The sequence below is a fragment of the Leguminivora glycinivorella genome, chromosome 26, assembly GCF_023078275.1.
Source record: "Leguminivora glycinivorella isolate SPB_JAAS2020 chromosome 26, LegGlyc_1.1, whole genome shotgun sequence".
NCBI classification, from domain to species: domain Eukaryota; kingdom Metazoa; phylum Arthropoda; class Insecta; order Lepidoptera; family Tortricidae; genus Leguminivora; species Leguminivora glycinivorella.
This window is the reverse complement of record NC_062996.1, coordinates 10,533,832-10,553,685: the sequence shown is the minus strand read 5'-3', so window position 1 is coordinate 10,553,685 and position 19,854 is coordinate 10,533,832. Positions and strand designations below refer to the sequence as shown.

The window sequence follows — 19,854 nt, the reverse complement described above, 5'->3', positions numbered from 1 at the left end:
TCAATAAAATAATTGCTAACTACCATAATAAACCATAACACTATTTATTTGTGTACGTTACTGCAACGACATAAGGTTTACCAATAGACAGCTAAGATGTCACTGTAAAACACTTTAAAGCTTTGTCACAGTAAACTTCAAATTGGACAGGTAATCGCAGTAAGCAAATAAACTCCATATTCAAAATGACAAGGTTGTAATTAGGTACGAGTTCAATTTGTTATGACTTATGATAAACATTAAGATTAAACTGACAAACAACGTCAAACTAGTAGCGGAAAAAATAATCGTCCAAGTAACCGGCCAGTATTAATACCCCTAAATACTGAAAAAAGGTAAACAACCTCTAGCAATGCGATATACACAATGTTGTATTACGAGTACAATAGAATGGGCACGTAAAAAATAATTAATAATACTAATTTAAATAAAAATATTACCCCCATCAAGATATAGCTCAATCGATTCTACTCTCGATTCTGAACAAACTGTTTTCAGGTTTTTAGTGTTAAGTGAAACACGGTGTATATTCTGTGGTTTGACTCTACAGGGAGCCGATTTTTAATTTCGAACGCACGATTTCGCCGTTCAAAAGTCTGTGAAAAACGACGAAATACTTTTTTTTTAAGCGGGGCAAGTTTTTTAAATCTGTTGGTAATGAAATGACCACTCGTTTTCAATTCGAAATTCACGAAATCGAATGGTCGACATCAAAAACTCGGTCCTCTGGTTAAGTGGTTACCGAGGCAAAATCTCGATTCGTGTGCGCTCGCGCACTCATTTCGAATACCTAACGAATTTATCTCCAGCGGCATCAATAATAATACTACAACTACTATACAGTATGGCTACACACACCGACCTTCGTCATTCATCGCTGTGTTTTACGTAACGCGAGGTGTAAGTTTCACTCGTCAAATTGGAAATTAAACGAACTTACCTGTAAGTGAAATTCTATTTCAATTATATTCCTATGTATATAAGTATGTATTTATCTATTTAAGTATGTATATCGTCGCTTAGCACCCATAGTACAAGCTTTGCTTAGTTTGGGGCTAAGTTGATCTGTGTAAGGTGTCCCCAATATAAAAAAAAAAATTAGCTGCACAAATTCTGAAAGGCTTTACGGACGCGCCTATTACAAGTTATTATATATCATTGAAGGAATTTGTGCAGCGTAATAATATTTTTTTTTATGTTAAGTTAATATTTTGTTAAAGCGTAGTTGTGAATTATGTTTTAAAGTTTTGTGTGTAGTGTTTTTAACCCCCGACGCAAAAACGACGGGGTGTTATAAGTTTGACGTGTTTGTCTGTTTGTGTATGTGTCTGTCTAGCATCGTAAAGTTGCCGTCAATAGAAATTGCGAACAATGTAAACAAACTGAATGGTTGAAATATCCATATTCCAACACTCTTTTATTGTTTTAATGGTCTAGGATCATGGTGTTATATTAATTGACTGAATAACACATTTTTAAGCCAGTATTTGATTAGTCAGAATGTAAATTCAAGCCATTTTGAATACAAGGTTTGTTTACATTGTTCGCAAATTCTGTTGACGGCGACTTTAGCTTCCGAACGGATGAACCGATTTAGATTTAGTTTTATTTTGTTTAAAAGCTGAATTAGTCGGTAGTGTTCTTAGCCATGTTTCATGAAAATCGGTACACTATTTCGCGGTCGGGGTTGTTTTCATAATTTTAATTTTGTGGTTAGGTTATCAAATTAGAAGATGTGAATTATTTGTTTTGTTTTTATAATCTGTTCACTCTGTTATCACTTATAGTTTTTATAAATATAAATAAAGTATTCCAAGGTTATCAAATTAGACATGTCGTACAGAATGTTAAGAATAACATTAAAGTTAAGTACATAATAAATAATATTAGGACACGATAACAATCATAATAAAAGAAAATAAAAAAATTAAATGTTTTAATTCGTTTATTCCAAAAAATAATGATGTATTGTATGTTTTATGTATATGTCAACATAAAATTATAAAATACTATAGATAGTAAATAAATATCATAACAAGGAAAATAAAGTAACCAAACTTGTTGTTGTTTTTGTTTTTAAAGGACAAATACAGACGGAAAAGTGTCTGAAGCGCGTATGAGAAGTTGAGAACTGGAAAGTAAGGTAGACCTCGTTGTAAGTCAGGGTGACCATAAGTCATTAATTATGTGAGATAAAGTTTCTAGTTCACTTATTGAATAGTTCAAAATTCAGATTGATTATGTTTGGTCTGCGCAATGCTCTAAAGTTGCCGTCAATAGAAATTGCGAACAATGTAAACAAACTGAATGGTTGAAATATCCATATTCCAACACTCTTTTATTGTTTTAATGGTCTAGGATCATGGTGTTATATTAATTGACTGAATAACACATTTTTAAGCCAGTATTTGATTAGTCAGAATGTAAATTAAAGCCATTTTGAATACAAGGTTTGTTTACATTGTTCGCAAATTCTGTTGACGGCGACTTTAGTAGTACATTAGTGTTTTTTCACCTTAAGTGCGTTTTCACATTATCCGATCCGATATCCCATAAATTGAAACCGCCATCTTTGATTTTTGCCTTTGAAATCCTTCCGTCATCCGATATCGGATCGGATAATGTGTAAACGCACTTAGAAAAGAGCGGTTCTTTTTTTTTCTCCATTTTTTATGGGATAGGAGGCAAACGAGCAGACAGGTCGCCTAATGGTAAGCGATCACTGCCGCCCATGGACACCCGAAACACCAGAGGTGTTTTAGGTGCGTTGCCGGCCTTTAAGATGGGTGTACGCTTTTTAATATTTTTAGGGACTTTTTAGATCAATTGTACTGATTGTACATACTCGTATCAAAATCACGAACACTTTCTATATCAATAGGAGACAAAAAGTGTCCCAGAATTTCCATACAATTTTGTTGCTTTCCTCTTCGCCTTGGCCTCGTTCCAACTCCGAACTCCCGCAGCTTGTTCTCTAATACGCTTCCTCTTTTGTTACCAGATACAAAATGTATGGTAACAAAATAAGAAAAAATCATACTTATGTGAATTTTTTTACCTATTTTTTTATTAGCCCGTTATAGTCTCCCACTGCTGGGCAAGGCCTCTCCCCTTGATTTCCACAACTCCCTCTGATGTGCTTTTTCCAGCCAGTCACTCATAAAAGTGTCCAATTCTTCCCGCCATCTTCCCTTCTTTGTCGGCATCCACTTGGTGGTTATACAAGGTGCTCGCGAGGAACCCGCATAACTTGAACCACGCGTTTCTGAGGCCAAAAGAAAGAAAAAATGTTATATGAATTTTAAAATTTTTCGCAAAATTTTTTTTTTTTGTTTTTTTTTTACTTTTTAGGGTTCCGTACCTCAAAGAGGAAAAACGGAACCCTTATAGGATCACTCGCGTGTCTGTCTGTCCCTCTGTCACAGCCGATTTCTCCGAAACTACTAGACCGATTTACTTGAAATTTGGCACACGTATGTAAACAAGTGGCCCAAAGACGGACATGTAATATTATTAAATGAAATTAAACGAAATTTAATCATAGGGGCCACTTTTGGGGGGTAAAATTGAAAATTAAAAATCAAAGTTATTAGAACTATATTGTGCTACATATCAAATGAAAGAGCATTTTATAAGCATCTCAAATATATTTTTTTTATAGTTTTTATTTTGGTAATTTAGAAGTAATTTAAGAAAATAAGCAAAAAATGACCATTCCCCCCCTTATCTCCGAAACTACTTAGCGTAAAATTTTCAAAAAAATACACGAGATAGCCCTCTACCTGTAGATTACAGGAAAACCTATTGGAAATCTACAGTCAAGCGTAAGTCGGAGTTAAGAGAAAAAACTCAAATTGAGATTTTTCACTCACTGCCGCTGCAAGTACTTACTAAATGTTTTGAAATTTTGTGAGCGCCATGGACAGGTAGAAAGAAATTCATTTCTGTTTAGAAATTGTTAAAAATTTTAAGCATTTGCCAAAATGACTTAAGTTCCTACTAAAAAAGAGGCGCTTACGACTGTTTAGAACTGCACTGACCATAATATTGCCCTAATAGGTCCAAAAAATGGTGTATATATACGAAAACAAAAAAATTGTGCCACCGACAACCAAAATCTGAAGTCTATTTGCTCTATCTCTTATAGTTTCCAAAATATACGCAAAATCTTTAAAGTAAAAAACTAGTGTACACGTTGCCATCACATGTCGTCAGGCGCTCATGACCTTTTTGTATGGAAATGTCGAAATCCGACTCGCACTTTACCGATTTTCATAGAAAGTTGTGTTTTATTATAGTTTTGAAGGAGGTTTCTTGTTTTTAACCACCAACGCAAAAATATTATAATAATAATAGGTTTGACGCTTGACATGTCTGTCTGGCATCATAGCTCCCGAACGAATCAATCGATTTTGATTTAGTTTTTAATGTTTAAGGTGAATTCGTCGAGAGTTTTTTTTTGTACCACGTAGGTGGCAAACATGCATACGGTCCGCCTGATGGAAAGCGGTGACTGTTACATATGGACGCCTGCCACTCAAGGAGTGGCACATGTTTGTTGCCGACTCGACTCATTAGAAACTTGTACAAACCTGTACTTAGAAGGGGCCTGGGTGCCGACGACTCAAAGGACCGAAGGAAGGAGGGGGAAGGAAGGAAGGAGTACCGCACCCTCGTTGAGCTCTGGCTGCCTTACTCACCGGCAGGAACACAACAATGAGTAAAGTCTAGTGCTACTTGATTGCGGTCTTTTGTAAAGCGGAGGTATTAGATTCTGCTCTACCTTACAGTATATTCTATTTAGTATTAGAGTTATCAGTCAAGAAATTTAAATGCAGCGCCATCTATTATTAGTTTCGACAACTTTTCATGTGACTTTCCATGCCTAAAGGTTCGCACAAGTCTCAAGTCGCGTAAATTACTTAGTAAATTTTGCCGAGAGACGGCGCTAAATACTCATTAAAGTACCTATACTTCTAGTCAAAGACATAATATATATAACTCCGTATAGACAGATAAAGTCTAAGAATAAAACGTACTTACCTCAGTACCACACAGAAGAAGGGCTCAGCTAGATGGCGCTAATATTAATATTAACACGCTTTTATTAGGTCGTCGTGTATGTAACTAACTTTACTATGTAATGGAATCTACGGAGGCTAATTTAACCATCTTCCAAGGATCGTAGCGTAATGATAATTGGCAGCTGTATGTAGTTCTGATGACAGTACAATAATATGGTACTGTTGAACTGATCTGATGATGGAGCCGGAAGATATGAACTGGAACTACATGATGGAACATCGTATCATAGCTGTTTTTGGGTTTCTTAGAAAAGTCTTGTAATGAACTTTGACTACGATTAGGTTTCAAGGTCTGATGATGGAGCCGGAAGATATGAACTGGAACTACATGATGGAACATCGTATCATAGCTGTTTTTGCGTTTCTTAGAAAAGTCTTGTAATGAACTTTGACTACTATTAGGTTTCAAGGTCTGATGATGGAGCCGGAAGATATGAACTGGAACTACATGATAGAACATCGTATCATAGTAGTTTTTGGGTTTCTTAGAAAAGTCTTGTAATGAACTTTGACTACGATTAGGTTTCAAGGTCTGATGATGGAGCCGGAAGATATGAACTGGAACTACTAAAAAGATCAACGTAGTATTTAAAATAAGTTGGGATAGGGTTTTCTTGAGACCCTTAAGAGCAAGTAAAGGGGGGCTCAGGGGCGATCGAAGCCCCCCACAAAAAAGATTGATCAACGTAGTATTTAAAATAAGTTGGGTTAAGGTTTTCTTGTGACCCTCCAGAGGAAATAAAGAGGGGGCTCGGAGGGCGAAGCCCCCCGCAAAAAAGAAAGATCAACGTAGTATTTAAAATAAGTTGGGTTAGGGTTTTCTTGTGACCGTTCAGAGTAAATAAAGGGGGGGGGCTCGGGGGCTAAGCCCCCCGCAAAAAAGAAAGATCAACGTAGTATTTAAAATAAGTTGGGATAGAGTTTTCTTGTGACCCTTAAGAGCAAGTAAAGAGGGGCTCGGGGGCGAAGCTCCCCACAAAAAAAAGATCAACATAGTATTTAAAATAAGTTGGGATAGGGTTTTCTTGAGACCCTTAAGAGGAAATAAAGGGGGCTCGGGGGCGAAGCCCTCCGCATAAAATAAACATCAACGTAGTATTTAAAGTAAGTTGGGATAGGGTTTTCTTGTGACCCTGAAGAGCATGAATAAGGGGGCTCGAGGGCGAAGCCCCCCGCATAAAAGAAAGATCAACGTAGTATTTAAAATAAGTTGGGATAGGGTTTTCTTGAGACTCTCAAGAGCATATAAAGGAGGGCTCGGGGGGCGAAGCCCCCCGCATAAAAGAAAGATCAACATAGTAGAGAATGCCTTAAAGCATGAGTCCGCCTTTTGTACTGCAAGATTTTCTTTTATCACTGCTTCCAGTAGTTCCACAGGTGGTAAATGATCTTTATTACTAGATTCACCTACTTTTATCAATTTTAAAGCACTAGTGGAAAAAATGCGTTTTTACCCGCTGGTATTAAAGGACAAAACACGTGTTTCCGAGCTAGTGAGGGGAAAAATTCAATGTTGGCTGCTCGCGTGCGGTCCGTTTGTTAATGTAGGTAAGAATTTAGAATAGCGTCATTTTGTGAACATCAAAGTAGTGAGCCTTCTGTACTTGTACTATTATACATATATTCTGTGACAAAACTAAGAACATGTGTTCCAAGTACAACATTCGAAATGCCGGAAAGTTAGTAGGTATCGACCGTAAATTGGCGAAATCCAATTTACGGTCAAATTAACACATGTGATGGACCCTGCCGTCTATAATAAATTGCCGCAATATGTGGTTGAAGCGCCTAGTGTGTCGAACTTTAAGTACCTATCGCTTAAAAAATTGGCTGGTCGAGCACCCGTTCTACACTTATGACAATTTTTTTATTACCTAATTAGAAAAATATTTTTGTGCATTTTTTATGTGAATATTGCCTAACTTTTTGTAATTTCAATCTTCTGTCTATTTATTCTCTAAGTATTATTGTTGTATGAATATTATTTTTTTAAATCAAATCTTGACGTGTAAAATGGCGTTGAATGAATAAATGAATATGAGTATGAGTAGTATGGTTATTTTAACCATTGAAAGTTTGTACGGAACCCTCGGTGGGCGAGTCCGACTCGCACTTGGCCGGTTTTTTTTGGACGTATTTTCACATATAAAGTAATTTTTATCCATGAAGTTGGCAATTAAAATGAGTTCCTTAATTTATTTTTCTAAAAACCAAATTTTTTGGAAGTTTTTCTTGTCACATTTTGACATCTATAGACCGTCAACCAAATCTTGTCAATAGAAAAAGGCGGCAAATTTGAAAAAACGCGGGCTAGCAACACTAGTTTTGAAAATTGGTGGATATTCGCGTGTCATTTGTATCTTATCTGTGGAAACCTCCACCCTACGAAAAAGAGAAATAGCTAGCATATATCCGTCCCTTTTTAATACTCTATCTAATTCGTAAGGAAGTAAAGGATGAGTATACGCGTTTCATATGCTTTTTTTATTAGGGAGGCATTCCAATGCTGCAGGCCCAATGAGCCACTTGAAAAAAAATATCTGTGGCTGTTCGACGTACATTGCTGGTTTTTGTTCGTTTTATAGGGATACCATACTTTAGTTCGTTGTACATTGCTACTGCCAAACTTTGGTTGACAGGCTATATCAATGACTACTGTGAGACTATGCTCCACAACTGCGCATCAGCGCCGTTAAGAAGACCTTTTCTGAGTAACAATACGGAAATGTTTTTTTTTTAATTGGCAATAACTCTGAAACTAGACGAAATCTAGAAAAGTTTATATGACATTTTAAGAATATGCCGTTAAAGTTATATGGGTTCCTCGCGAGCACCTTGTATTAGCTCACCTATCCTGATTTACCCGTGTGGTGATGGGTTAAGAATTTCACCTCCCCCTTTCTTCCCGTGGGTGTCGTAGAAGGCGACTATGGGATATGGGTTAAGTTGTGGCGTAGGCGAGAGGCTGGCAACCTGTCACTGCAATGTCACAGTTTCGTTTTCTTCTATTTCAACCCCTTATTTGCCAAGAGTGGCACTGAAACTTGAGTAGTTTCATGTGCTCTGCCTACCCCTTTATGGGATACAGGCGTGATTGTATGTATGTATGTATGTATGTTTGTATGTATGTATGTAGGTGTAGGTACCTATCCTGATGCATGCGGCAGACGTGGCCTGCCCAGTCCCACTTCAGCCGGTCTTTTCCCCTACGTCAGCTCAGCTATGCGAGTTTTTGAACGCAGCGGTCCACCTATTAGGTAGGTATTGAAAAAGCTAGTGATTCTGAGTAAAAATAACATGAAATTTGGCAAAAAAAGATCACCAAATAACCATTCCAGAGTCGAAGATGAAGCTGTCACTCCTAGCAGCGCTGACGCTGCTGTCGCCAGTCCTGGGGTACAGGATCCTGGCCATCTTCCCGGTGCCTTCGAAGAGCCACAACCATATGGGCCAGGGCATCGTTGGAGCCCTGCTCAAGGCTGGCCATGAGGTATGTTTTCTATGTATATAAGTATGTATTTATCTATTTAAGTATGTATATCGTCGCTTTGCACCCATAGCACAAGCTTTGCTTAGTTTGAGGCTAAGTTGATCTGTGCTAGGCACTGGTCCCACCGTGAGCTAGTAAGCTATGAGCTATCGGCTATAAAAACGAACAAAAGATAATCGCTCCCGTGCGAATAAAAGAGACACGGCGACATTGATAGCTCACCGCTAGGCGAGTAACTTCGCCGTGTCTCTTTTATTTGCACGGGAGCGATTATCTTTTGTTCGTTTTTATAGCCGATAGCTCATAGCTTACTAGCTCACGGTAGGACCAGTGCCTAAGGTGTCCCCAATATTTATTTATTTATTTATTTATGTATGTATACGTAGACCAAAAGCCTTTTTGGGCATTTCCGCAAAAAAAGATTCAAAAACTTTTTTTTTATACTACGTCGGTGGCAAACAAGCATACGGGCCGCCTGATGGAAAGCGGTCACCGTAACCTATGGACGCCTGCAACTCAAAGAATGTCACGCCAGTTGAACGTTGCCACCCCATTAAAAAACTTGTACACTCCCTTTTGCTGTGTTAAGTATACAGCAAAAAGGAGTGTACGCACCGCACTTTCTATTGTTACTTTTATGTCGCGAGTTAAGGTTCGTATACGAAGGCCGCGTGTGGAATGTCTAATGATGCTTAGTTGAATAAACATCATGAATAAAATAAATAAGTACCATAGGACATTCTTACACAGATTTACTATTGATTAAGTCCCACGGAAAAGTTGAATAAGGCTTGTGATGTTGGAACTTAAAGAAGAATATATAAATACTGTATTTATACCTAGAAAGTACTCAAGATTTGCTTCGTTTTAATCCGATAGGCAACCCTATAGCCGCCGGTCGCCGCGCACGCGCGGCTCGTTTCTTTGTAAGAATTTTGTAGGCATTTAAAAAGGCGGTATTTCGTGAACATCAAAGCAGTGGGCCTTCTGTACTTGTACTGTTATATATTCAGTGGTATCGTTAGAATTCTTATCTACTGCTTCCCAATCAACATAAGCTTATGTGGTAATTAAGTGATTCAATGCTCTTTGTTCTAAATATTGTGATGAATGGATGATACCTACTTACATAATAATTATGTTCTGATATTGTTGACAACATGTAATATTTTAAGAATATTATGAATAAATGAGTATGAGTAATAGCCAAGTAATAACTCTTCTTAAGTACTTACCTAACATAGTATTTAAAAAGAAAGGAACAACGTAAAATGTTTGAGTAAAATTTTATGAAATAGTACATTACGATAAAAGTGCGTAAAAAAGGAAGTTCGAAACGAGTGGCGATAAATTAAAACACGACCGAAGGGAGTGTTTTAAATCAACACGAGTTACTAATTTCCTTTTCGCACGTGTATCGTACGACGTTTTTCAGTACAGATGAGCCTCCGAAGTTTCGACCTGACATATAATGAACCACTTCTCGCACTAGTGCGTACGATACACGTGCGAAAAGGAAATTCGTAACTTCCTTTTTTACGCACTTGTATCGTAATGTACTATATTGCCGACGACGACATTCGAAAACTAGCTATACTTATTATCATTTCATAGATAACATTGATTATTAGCAAATAAGTACCCACTTAAGAGGGCTTTCGTGTTAAAAATAGTGAAATCGCAGCCGAGCGCTCGATCATACCGTGTGTGGTATCAAATTGAAGGGCTTTGCGAGTAGTTTATAAATATATGTCACATTATAGGACTGTTTCTACTTGGTCTAACAAAATATGAGAAAATGTCCAAAAGTGGTAATAATTGTACCGGTGAAGGCTCGTTTTCAAAAAATTGGCAAAAATCAATAATAGCAATTTATAATCACTAAGGCATAACAGCAATTTAAGTAAACGTTGCAGATTAATTTAGTACAAAACTTACTTCGATGTGATGTAGATTTTCAAAGAAATTGTCACTTAATTTTGGGTAATTTCTGAAAAAAATTGAATTCGCCTTAGGCTAGTTTACTCTTTTTCAAAAACTTAAAATAAAAATCTAGTCTGAAATGATTGTGGTACAGGATATACGAATTATAAATTTACCCGTTTTAATATTCAAAATTGTCCAAATTTTACAAATAAGATCGACTGATTCAGCTCTATACGTGCGTTTTTCTAAACGTGCATTAGAGAAAAATTCATAAAATTAATTTAGTGAGTTAGTTTTCAAAAATCCAGTCTTATAAAAATCAAGATAATAAGATGCTCTAACTGGAACTTGAATTAAATAAATCTATTGGATAACGGAAAGTGTAGTATTTCACCGACTAAAACTATCAATTTTACATTCTTTTGACGTTTTTTTTGAAAGCAGCCTTAATAAAAGACTTTCTAGTACTTACTGTTTTCCTTATAATAAGTGTACACGTGTAGTAGATAAAATGATAAAACAAGTTAGGTATTTCAATACACGTGTCCCCCTGTCTCCTGCAAGATAGACTGACAAGGAAAATCCATGACTTAAAATCAACTAAATAAAAAAATGTATAAATGGGAAAGCGTTTGTCTGTTTGTTTGTCCGTCTTTCACGGAGCGATCGTTTAAGTGGAGATAGTTCTACTTTTTGTCTCCCTACTTCCGTAAAATGGAGGGGGGGGGGTGGAAGTTTGTATGGAACATTCCGCCATTTTCGAATTTAACACGAGCGAAGCCGCGGGAAGAATAACTTTTCTATAACTGACATGAATTATTATTTTCAGTACAGATGGTGTTTTTTTTTTTACGCACTTGTGCGAGAAGTGGTTCATTATATGCCAGGTCGAAACTTCGGAGGCTCATCTGTACTTACTGAAAAACGTCGTACGATACACGTGCGAAAAGGAAATTCGTAACTCGTGTGGATTTAAAACACTCCCTGTGGTCGTGTTTAATTTATCGCCACTCGTTTCGAACTTCCTTTTTTTCGCACTAGTATCGTAATGTACTATTTTAGTTAATAATAATAAATTATATTTTCCCCTCACTAGCTCGGAAACACGTGTTTTGTCCTTTAATACCAGCGGGTAAAAATGCATTTTATCCACTAGTGGGTATTAACTGCTTTAAAATTGATAAAAGTAGGTGAATCTAGTAATGAAGATGATTTACCACCATAATAGTTATTTGTTATACAAGGGGGCAAAGTTGTATTTTAACGCCGAGTGTGGAATTGAAAAACGAGCAAGTGAAAGGGTTCTATAGTTGAACCACGAGCGAAGCGAGTGGTTCGAGAATAGAATCCTGAACTTGCGAGTTTTTTAACACACGAGAAGTAAAATACATTTGCACCCGAGTGTAACACAAAACTTTTCCCCTCACTATAGCGAGGAAACTACAACGCAAAAAATGCGTTTATCACTGCTTCCAAGTAGTTCCACAGGTGGTAAATCATCTTTATTACTAGATTCACCTAATTTTATCAATTTTAAAGCAGTTAATTTGACTTTATTCAAGGTCAAATTACTTTACCCACTAGTGGATAAAATGCGTTTTTACCCGCTGGTATTAAAGGACAAAACACGTGTTTCCGAGCTAGTGAGGGGAAAACGCATTTTTTGCGTTGTAGTTTCCTGAAAAGTTTTGTGTTACACTGATGCAAATGTATTTTACTTCTCGTGTGTTAAAATACAACTTTGCCCCCTTGTATAACAAATAACTATTATATTAGGCAACGTTATGGTTTCCAGGTGACTTGGGCAACTCCGTTCCCTAAGAAAGAAGCTCAGAAAGGGCTCACCTACATCGACGTCAGTGAAACTCAACGATTTATTCAAAGTAAGTAGACCATTTTAGAATCGATACAACCTGTTACCTGATTTTATTGGATTCCGTTAACTTGACAGGAAGGTTCTTTAGAACAAATACAATTAATTTCTCTAAGAAACTAGCGTCTTAACTCTTAGGTACGGGTCGCGAGTTATTAAAAAAATAAAGATAATTACTGAACACGTATGTGACACCCTTTACCAATCTAAGTAGGTACTTTTTTAGGGTTCCGTAGTCAACTAGGAACCCTTATTCTTTATTCTTTATTCTTTCTTTATTGCACCATGGTAATTACAATATGTTTTTTACATGCGAAATAGTCAGTACCTCATGGACCCAAGATGGGTATGGCAATTTAAATCTTAAAATTAACTTATGTGCTAATACATATGTGCATGTATATCATTAAAATTAATTAAGAATTACAATGAATAAAATTTTAAATATGAACATAATTATTAAAATACTAACATCATTATTATTAGCAACATACTTTAATTATTACAAATAGTACCGAATGTGATAATCAATTTCATAGTACATATTAAAATAGTAATAGGTATAATTAATCAGTGCTCATGTCATGTCATTATCATTCATAAAATCCTTAACAGTATAATAGTTTTTATTGATAAGAAATGTCTTCAACTTATTTGCGTAGCTTTTGTCGTTCTCCTCTGACCTAATGTAATTTGGAAGTTGATTATAGATTTTTACAGCAGCATATTTAGGGCTATTTCGGAATAGTTCCAATTTCGGTGCAGGTAGTTGCAGTTGCAGTTTATTTCTTAAACGTTCATTTTGCTGCTTTTGAAATACTTAGATGCATATTTATAGTTTCGCCATGTCTGTCTGTCCGTCCGTCCGCGGATAATCTCAGTAACCGTTAGCACTAGAAAGCTGAAATTTGGTACCAATATGTACATATATCAATCATGCCAACAAAGTGCAAAAATAAAAAAAAAATGTTTTATTAGGGGGAGTCCCCTACATGTAAAGTGGGGGCTGATTTTTTTTTTCATTCCAACCCCAACTTGTGATATATAGTTGGATAGGTATTTAAAAATGAATAAGGGTTTACTAAGATCATTTTTTGATAATATTAATATTTCCGGAAATAATCGCTCCTAAAGGAAAAAAAAGTGCGTCCCCCCTCCTCTAACTTTTGAACCATATCTTTAAAAAATATGAAAAAATCACAAAATTAGAACTTTATAAAGACTTTCTAGGAAAATTGTTTTGAACTTGATACGTTCAGTAGTTTTTGAGAAAAATACGGAAAACTACGGAACCCTACACTGAGTGTGGCCCGACACGCTCTTGGCCGGGTTTATTATCAGTCGAGGGTCTGGCGAAACCCGATCAATCGAGATAATTTGTCCTTGAAATAACAACATTGTGGAAATTGCAGATACTTAGTTCAATTGCAAAAAACAGTTTGCTCAACTTAAACCGGGTTTCACCAGTAAACCCACAGATGTCATATATACCATAGATCAAGCAAACGTATCTACTTAGCGTGTCAAATGAACTCAGTGAAATCCACTGAGTTGTCCGTCTTTACTCGCAGCTTGCTGCTTTCGGGCGTCAATTTTTGTAAGTTGAAGTCAACTAAAACATAAAAAATGCCTCGTTACGTGATATTCAATTGCAACAACACAAAAATTATGAACAATCAAGAGCCTGAGACATATTTAAAATTACAGGCAAGAATCAACTTCAGTACAAAATTTGACACGCTCGGCCCCTATACAAATATATGAATTTGTTTCTTCTATCTAAATTAAGTTCTGTGAGTAAACCCTTCTTTTACTAGGCCATTAAGCCATATTTTTTTTAAATACCGTTGATTTTTTTAATAATAAAATAAATCATAAATTGATTAGTTACCTACCTATTTTTTTTTTACAAATTATTGACATCTGAACAAGCGAAAGATTCCAATATTGAACCGCGAGCGTAGCCAGTGGAATCTTGACTATATAATATACTTACGGCCAACCAAATCTTGCCTCTAAAAAAAGGCGGCAAATTCAAAAATAATTCATAATTCATTTAATTCATTTATTGCATTTGTAATCATGTGTTACACAAGGTCTTACTATAGGCTATTTACAGCAAAAGATCACATGAACCCTGTTAGGGTATACAGCAATATACTTACTTAACTAAGACTAAAACTATAATTATTCATATAAAATTGATTTTTAAATAACATGCATTTTAAGCAACATTACACGGACATGTAGTGGCAAAATTTATATTATTTTTATTTTATTTTATTTTATTTTTATTTAGAGGTCCCAAATGTCTTCTTAAAGCGCGTGCCTTCTTAAATTTGAATATGGTGGAATTAGCGACGAGCCATAATACTTAAAAAATTATTGAATAACCTAACCACAAAATTAAAATTTTGAAAAAACCCCCGACTGCGACATAGTAGACCGATTTTCATGAAACATGGCTAAGAACACTCCCGACTAACTCAGTTTTCAGACAAAAAAAACTAAATCTAAATCGGTTCATCCGTTCGGGAGCTACGATGCCACAGACAGACACGTCAAACTTATAACACCCCGTCGTTTTTGCGTCGGGGGTTAAAAAGTAGGGGTGAAGGTTTAATACCCATAGAAAAATTTAAATTCACGCCTTTTTTCGTGCCAAGATTTGGTTGACCGTCTATAATTATTTAGGTACGGGTCCCACTGCGAGCTAGTAAACTATAAGCTATCGGCTATAAAAACGAACAAAAGATATTCACTCCCGTGCAAATAAAAGAGACACGGCGATGTTTATAGTTACTCGCCCAGCGGTGAGCTATCAATATCGCCAAGTCTCTTTTATTTGCACGGGATTGCTTATTTTTTGTTAGTTTTTATAGCCGATAGCTCATAGCTTACTAGCTCGCGGTGGGACCAGTGCCTAAATCGCTGATTATACTATTTTTTCTGTGTCATTCTAGATGTGGATCCACTAAAGGTGCAACAACTGAACATCGCTGAAATGCTGGAATTCGGACGGAACATCTCCGTGGCTGCCGCGGTCAATAAAGGGGTCCAGGAGGCTCTGATGGGGAAATATGATGCCGTGGTCACTGAGGTCTTCTTTAGCGATCTGCAGGCTGGGTACTTATTACAAGCTTTTATTTACTTTCACCTCGCGTTGTCTGTCTGTAATCAAATCTTGCAAGTTAAGCATGACCCACTTTCCGGTTTCCGATTGAGCTGAAATTTTGCACACATATGTAAATCACGTGACAATGCAATATCAAGGTATCGTGGAGCTGATCTGATGATGGAGCAGAAAGGATACGACTCGTATCCCCATCGAGTAAGGGGTCTTTAGAAACGTCTCGGAGAGCAGTAGGCGGCTGTTGAAAGAAAAGTACAGTCAGCGATAAAAGCTTGTGCTCACTTTCCAGTCCTGCCGGAGGTGTGAATTTTTCCATTTTTCGTTTAATTTAAAAATATATGTAATATCGCTCGCAGACGTTTCTGCATGATGAAAAACAAATTTGACCAGAGATCTATGACTATATTGTCCAGAGGGCGCTGTTTTTCCGATATATGCGGTGACAGTTCAGTTTAGTATAAAGAAAGTACAGGTCTAAGGCACTGGTTCCACCGCGAGCTAGTAATAAGCTATGAGCTATCAGCTATAAAAACGAACAAAAGATAATCACTCCCGTGCAATTAAAAGAGACACGGCGATGTTTATAATTACTTTGTTTTGACGACCGGTTTGGCGCAGTCGGTAGTGACCCTGCCTGCTACGCCGCGGTCCCGGGTTCGAATCCCGGTAAGGGCATTTATTTGTGTGATGAGCACAAATATTTGTCCCTGAGTCATGGATATTTTCTATGTATATAAGTATTTATATATTGTAATATATATATATCGTTGTCTGTGTACCCACAATACAAGCCTTCTTGAGCTTACCGTGGGCCTCAGTTAATCTGTGTAAGAATGTCCAATAATATATTTATTTAATATATATATATATATATATATATACTTACTCGTCCAGCGGTGAGCTATCAATATCGCCGTGTCTCTTTTATTTGCACGGGAGTGCTTATCTTTGTTCGTTTTTATAGCCGATAGCTCATAGCTTTGGGACCAAGGGACCAGTGCCTAATGAAATTCCGCAACGTAGCGTATAAGATATAGTTATTCCCATGTAGTATATCCCTAATTAACACTTTAACAGTAACTTAACGTTACTGTCTGCAACATACATGTGACACACGTATGTGAATAAAATAGCATGTAAGCAATAATTTACTATATAAGGTATGTTTAGTTTTACTTGTCTCTCTTCTGTATTGATTATTGACAATACAACACACATCATCCATAATGACCAGTTTTACTTAACCTCCATTCAACCCTCCGACTTCATCATATCTCATGGCGACCCATACCAGTAGAACCAAGGAAACGGATTTCACCACGGAGCGCAATAATGAAGACAGAAAACCAATTCAAGATTGAAGATTCAAGATTACCCTAACGAAGATATCACCATTATGAAGATCGGCACTGAAGATACAAGATTACTTTTATGAAGATCAGCATTGAAGAAATCATTTTTAAGAAGAAAGAAGCCTCTCAGCAAACTAAAGAAGAAAAGAAGAAAGAAAATATGTTCTATATATAAATAAGCCTACGAAGAAAGAAGAGCGTTGTCCAGGGTTTCCCGGCTCGCGAATCAAGAGGTGTCCAGGGTTATCCCGGCCCATCATCAAGAGGTGTCCAGGGTTATCCCGGCCCAGCTCGAGGGAGTCCAGGGTTATCCCGGCCCGCATCATCTTCAGAGCATCGGTCACGTGCACATGGAAGACTCACGTTGCCAGCCAGCGTCACGCGACAGCCCGACCGCCCGCCCGTGCCAGCGCGGAATGCAGCGTCAACAATTCAACATGACCTACTAAGCGAAGTACATTGCGCTATCTATGTAAGTTAGTTATATTATTTTGTCATGTTATTTAGCAATTTATAGGGATCCTTTTTGCAGCATTTTTTTTTGTTTATTAATTAATTGAGGTGACAAATTTATTATGTTATTAGAATTACAGTCTTTACGCGATAAACTAAATAAGTTGAAAGAAGATATTTCTAAGTTAGGTCCAGAGAGGCGACGGAAAGAAATAGGTAGAAGGAAATTAGAGGAATCAAATGAATTATATGACCACTTTGCGGATATTGTGTCTCAGTTAAGGGAAAGGCAGGACGAATATAGTTCTTCAGAAATAAAATTCGGTAATTTACTTATAGGCGAAATCAAAGACAATTACGAGAGGATTAAGTTATCGTTAGTATTCTTTGATACAGATTCCCAAACAGACGAAAAAATGGCTAAACCTAGTTTTGATGTTAAAACGGCCATCGCCTTGTTGCCCGTCATGACAGGGCAAGAGGATACAACTAAACAGTTAATAGATGGTATTCTTATGTACAGTACGATTATTAATACCGAATCTCAGCGGACATTGATAGAATTTGTTTTAAAAACAAGACTTTCGTCTAGCGCTAAGCTCAGGTTAAAGACGTCATACGTTAGCGTAGAATCTCTCGTTTCGGATATGCGTACATTTTTGCTTCCTAAAAAATCGTCCGAATCGATTCAGGCTCAGCTGTACAGAGCTAGGCAAGGTAGGAGAACAATAGAAGCTTTCGGAGCTGAAATTGAGGATCTTTTTGTCAATTTGACTATTTCTCAGGCCGACGGTAACGACAGTAGGTACGACGTACTGCGGCCACTGAACGAAAAGTCAGCTATTAAGCGCTTTGCAGATGGTCTTTCAGACCCAAAATTAAGCACAATAATATCTTCTAGGCAATTTACATCCTTGCCCGAAGCTATTAGGACAGCCATTGATGAATACAGTTCATCACCACGCGACGATCAGATCCTACATTACGAACACGGACGTTCTCGTAATAATTATCATAACAACGGGAACCGAAATAATTATTCTAATCGTTACGATAGGAGTAAAGGTTATAATACAGACAGAAATACATTTAGAACACGATATTATTCTAATAATAGCCGTAATGCAAGTATTTCGCAACACTTCCCGACAAATAGAGCTACGCGGCCACAGCCTTTTGCTGATCGCGCATCCAGCGTTCGCCGACCTGCGCGCGCGACCCCGCCGCGGCCCGCGCCCGCGCACTCACGTGCTCAACACATACGATCGACAAATGAAAACGTAAAGCCAAATAAGCAGTTTTTTCGTGACTAACATGAATAGTGCGATATTTAATTATAACAAAAATAATTATAGTACGGTAAATTGTATTGTAGGTAATGGGCATAAATTAAAACTTTTGGCCGACAGTGGAGCAGGCCTATGTGCTATTAGGTATGAATATTTGGAAAACAAACCCGATCTCCTTAAACGAGTGCAAGGAGATAGCATTACTATTACTGGAGTTTGTGGAGATTTAATTTCAGCCGGATACATTTATTTAGATTTAGACTTTAACGGTTTTAATTGCAAAGGAAAGTTTCATGTTTTTAAGAGGGCATTCAACGAAAACGTCGTAATAATGTAAAATTGATAGTTTTAGTCGGCAAAATGCTACACTTTCCGTCATCTAAAAGACTTATTAAGTTCAGGATTCGATTAGGACATCTTCTTAACTTACATGTTGTGAGACTGGATTTTTAAAAACTATCTCACTTAATTAATTATGATTTTTTTTCTGGTGCATGTTTAGGAAAACCCGCGAAAAGTGCTGACTTAGTCCGTCTAATTTGTAAAATTTGGATAGTTTTGAATGCTTCAAGTGGTAAATTTGTATTATGTATATCCTGTACTACAATCTTCTGAGACTACTTCTTTGTTATAAGGCTTTAGAATAGAGTAAATGAGGATATGATGAATCCAATTTGTTTCAGAAATCACCTCAGAATAAGTGTCAATTTCTTAGAAAACTTACGTGTTTTTGAAGTAGTTTTAATATAAAAATAATCTGCAACGCTTACCGAAACAGATTTAATGCAAAAATTTTCTATTAATTGGAATTTAATATTTTTGACGATTTTTTAAAAATGCCTCCTTATTACCGGTTACGCGCGCTTGCGATGTCAGTACCGCGGCAGAGCTTGTAGAGGCAGGACGTTTGCAAATCTGCTCCGCACGCGGCTCCACGATCGCGAAGTTATTTTGTCAGTGTGTGCGGCACCCGCCGTGTCCAAAACCGCACTTGTGTGCGTGTTTGGCTGTACTGTTGCATGTATACTGCGACCGAAAACTTTGATCCTTGGGTTGACGACTTTGGTAACTAGCTAATTAACTTGACTAATATTTTTAGTAAGTATTATTTATTATTGAATATCATTTTAGGTTACTGACTCGTCTCAACAATCTTTGACTATAGATGGTACTCAGGATCTGATGATGAAGTCAGATGGTAGTCATGAGTTCTCATCAACTAGGTCTTGAAACCATTTCGTGTTTGGGCTCGTT

At 37.0% G+C, this 19,854-nt stretch overlaps 1 protein-coding gene across 1 annotated transcript in view; it reads left to right on the top strand.

Annotated features, from left to right (window-relative positions):
• The first annotated feature begins 808 nt into the window (after positions 1-808).
• LOC125239911 (UDP-glucosyltransferase 2-like) overlaps positions 809-19,854 on the top strand; it is a 36,488-nt gene continuing 17,442 nt past the window's right edge. The window contains exons 1-4 of the mRNA XM_048147681.1: positions 809-942; positions 8,423-8,574; positions 12,296-12,383; positions 15,337-15,499. Coding sequence (XP_048003638.1) covers positions 8,431-8,574; positions 12,296-12,383; positions 15,337-15,499 — 395 coding nt within the window. The 5' untranslated portion in view covers positions 809-942; positions 8,423-8,430. The remainder of the gene's footprint in view (positions 943-8,422; positions 8,575-12,295; positions 12,384-15,336; positions 15,500-19,854) is intronic.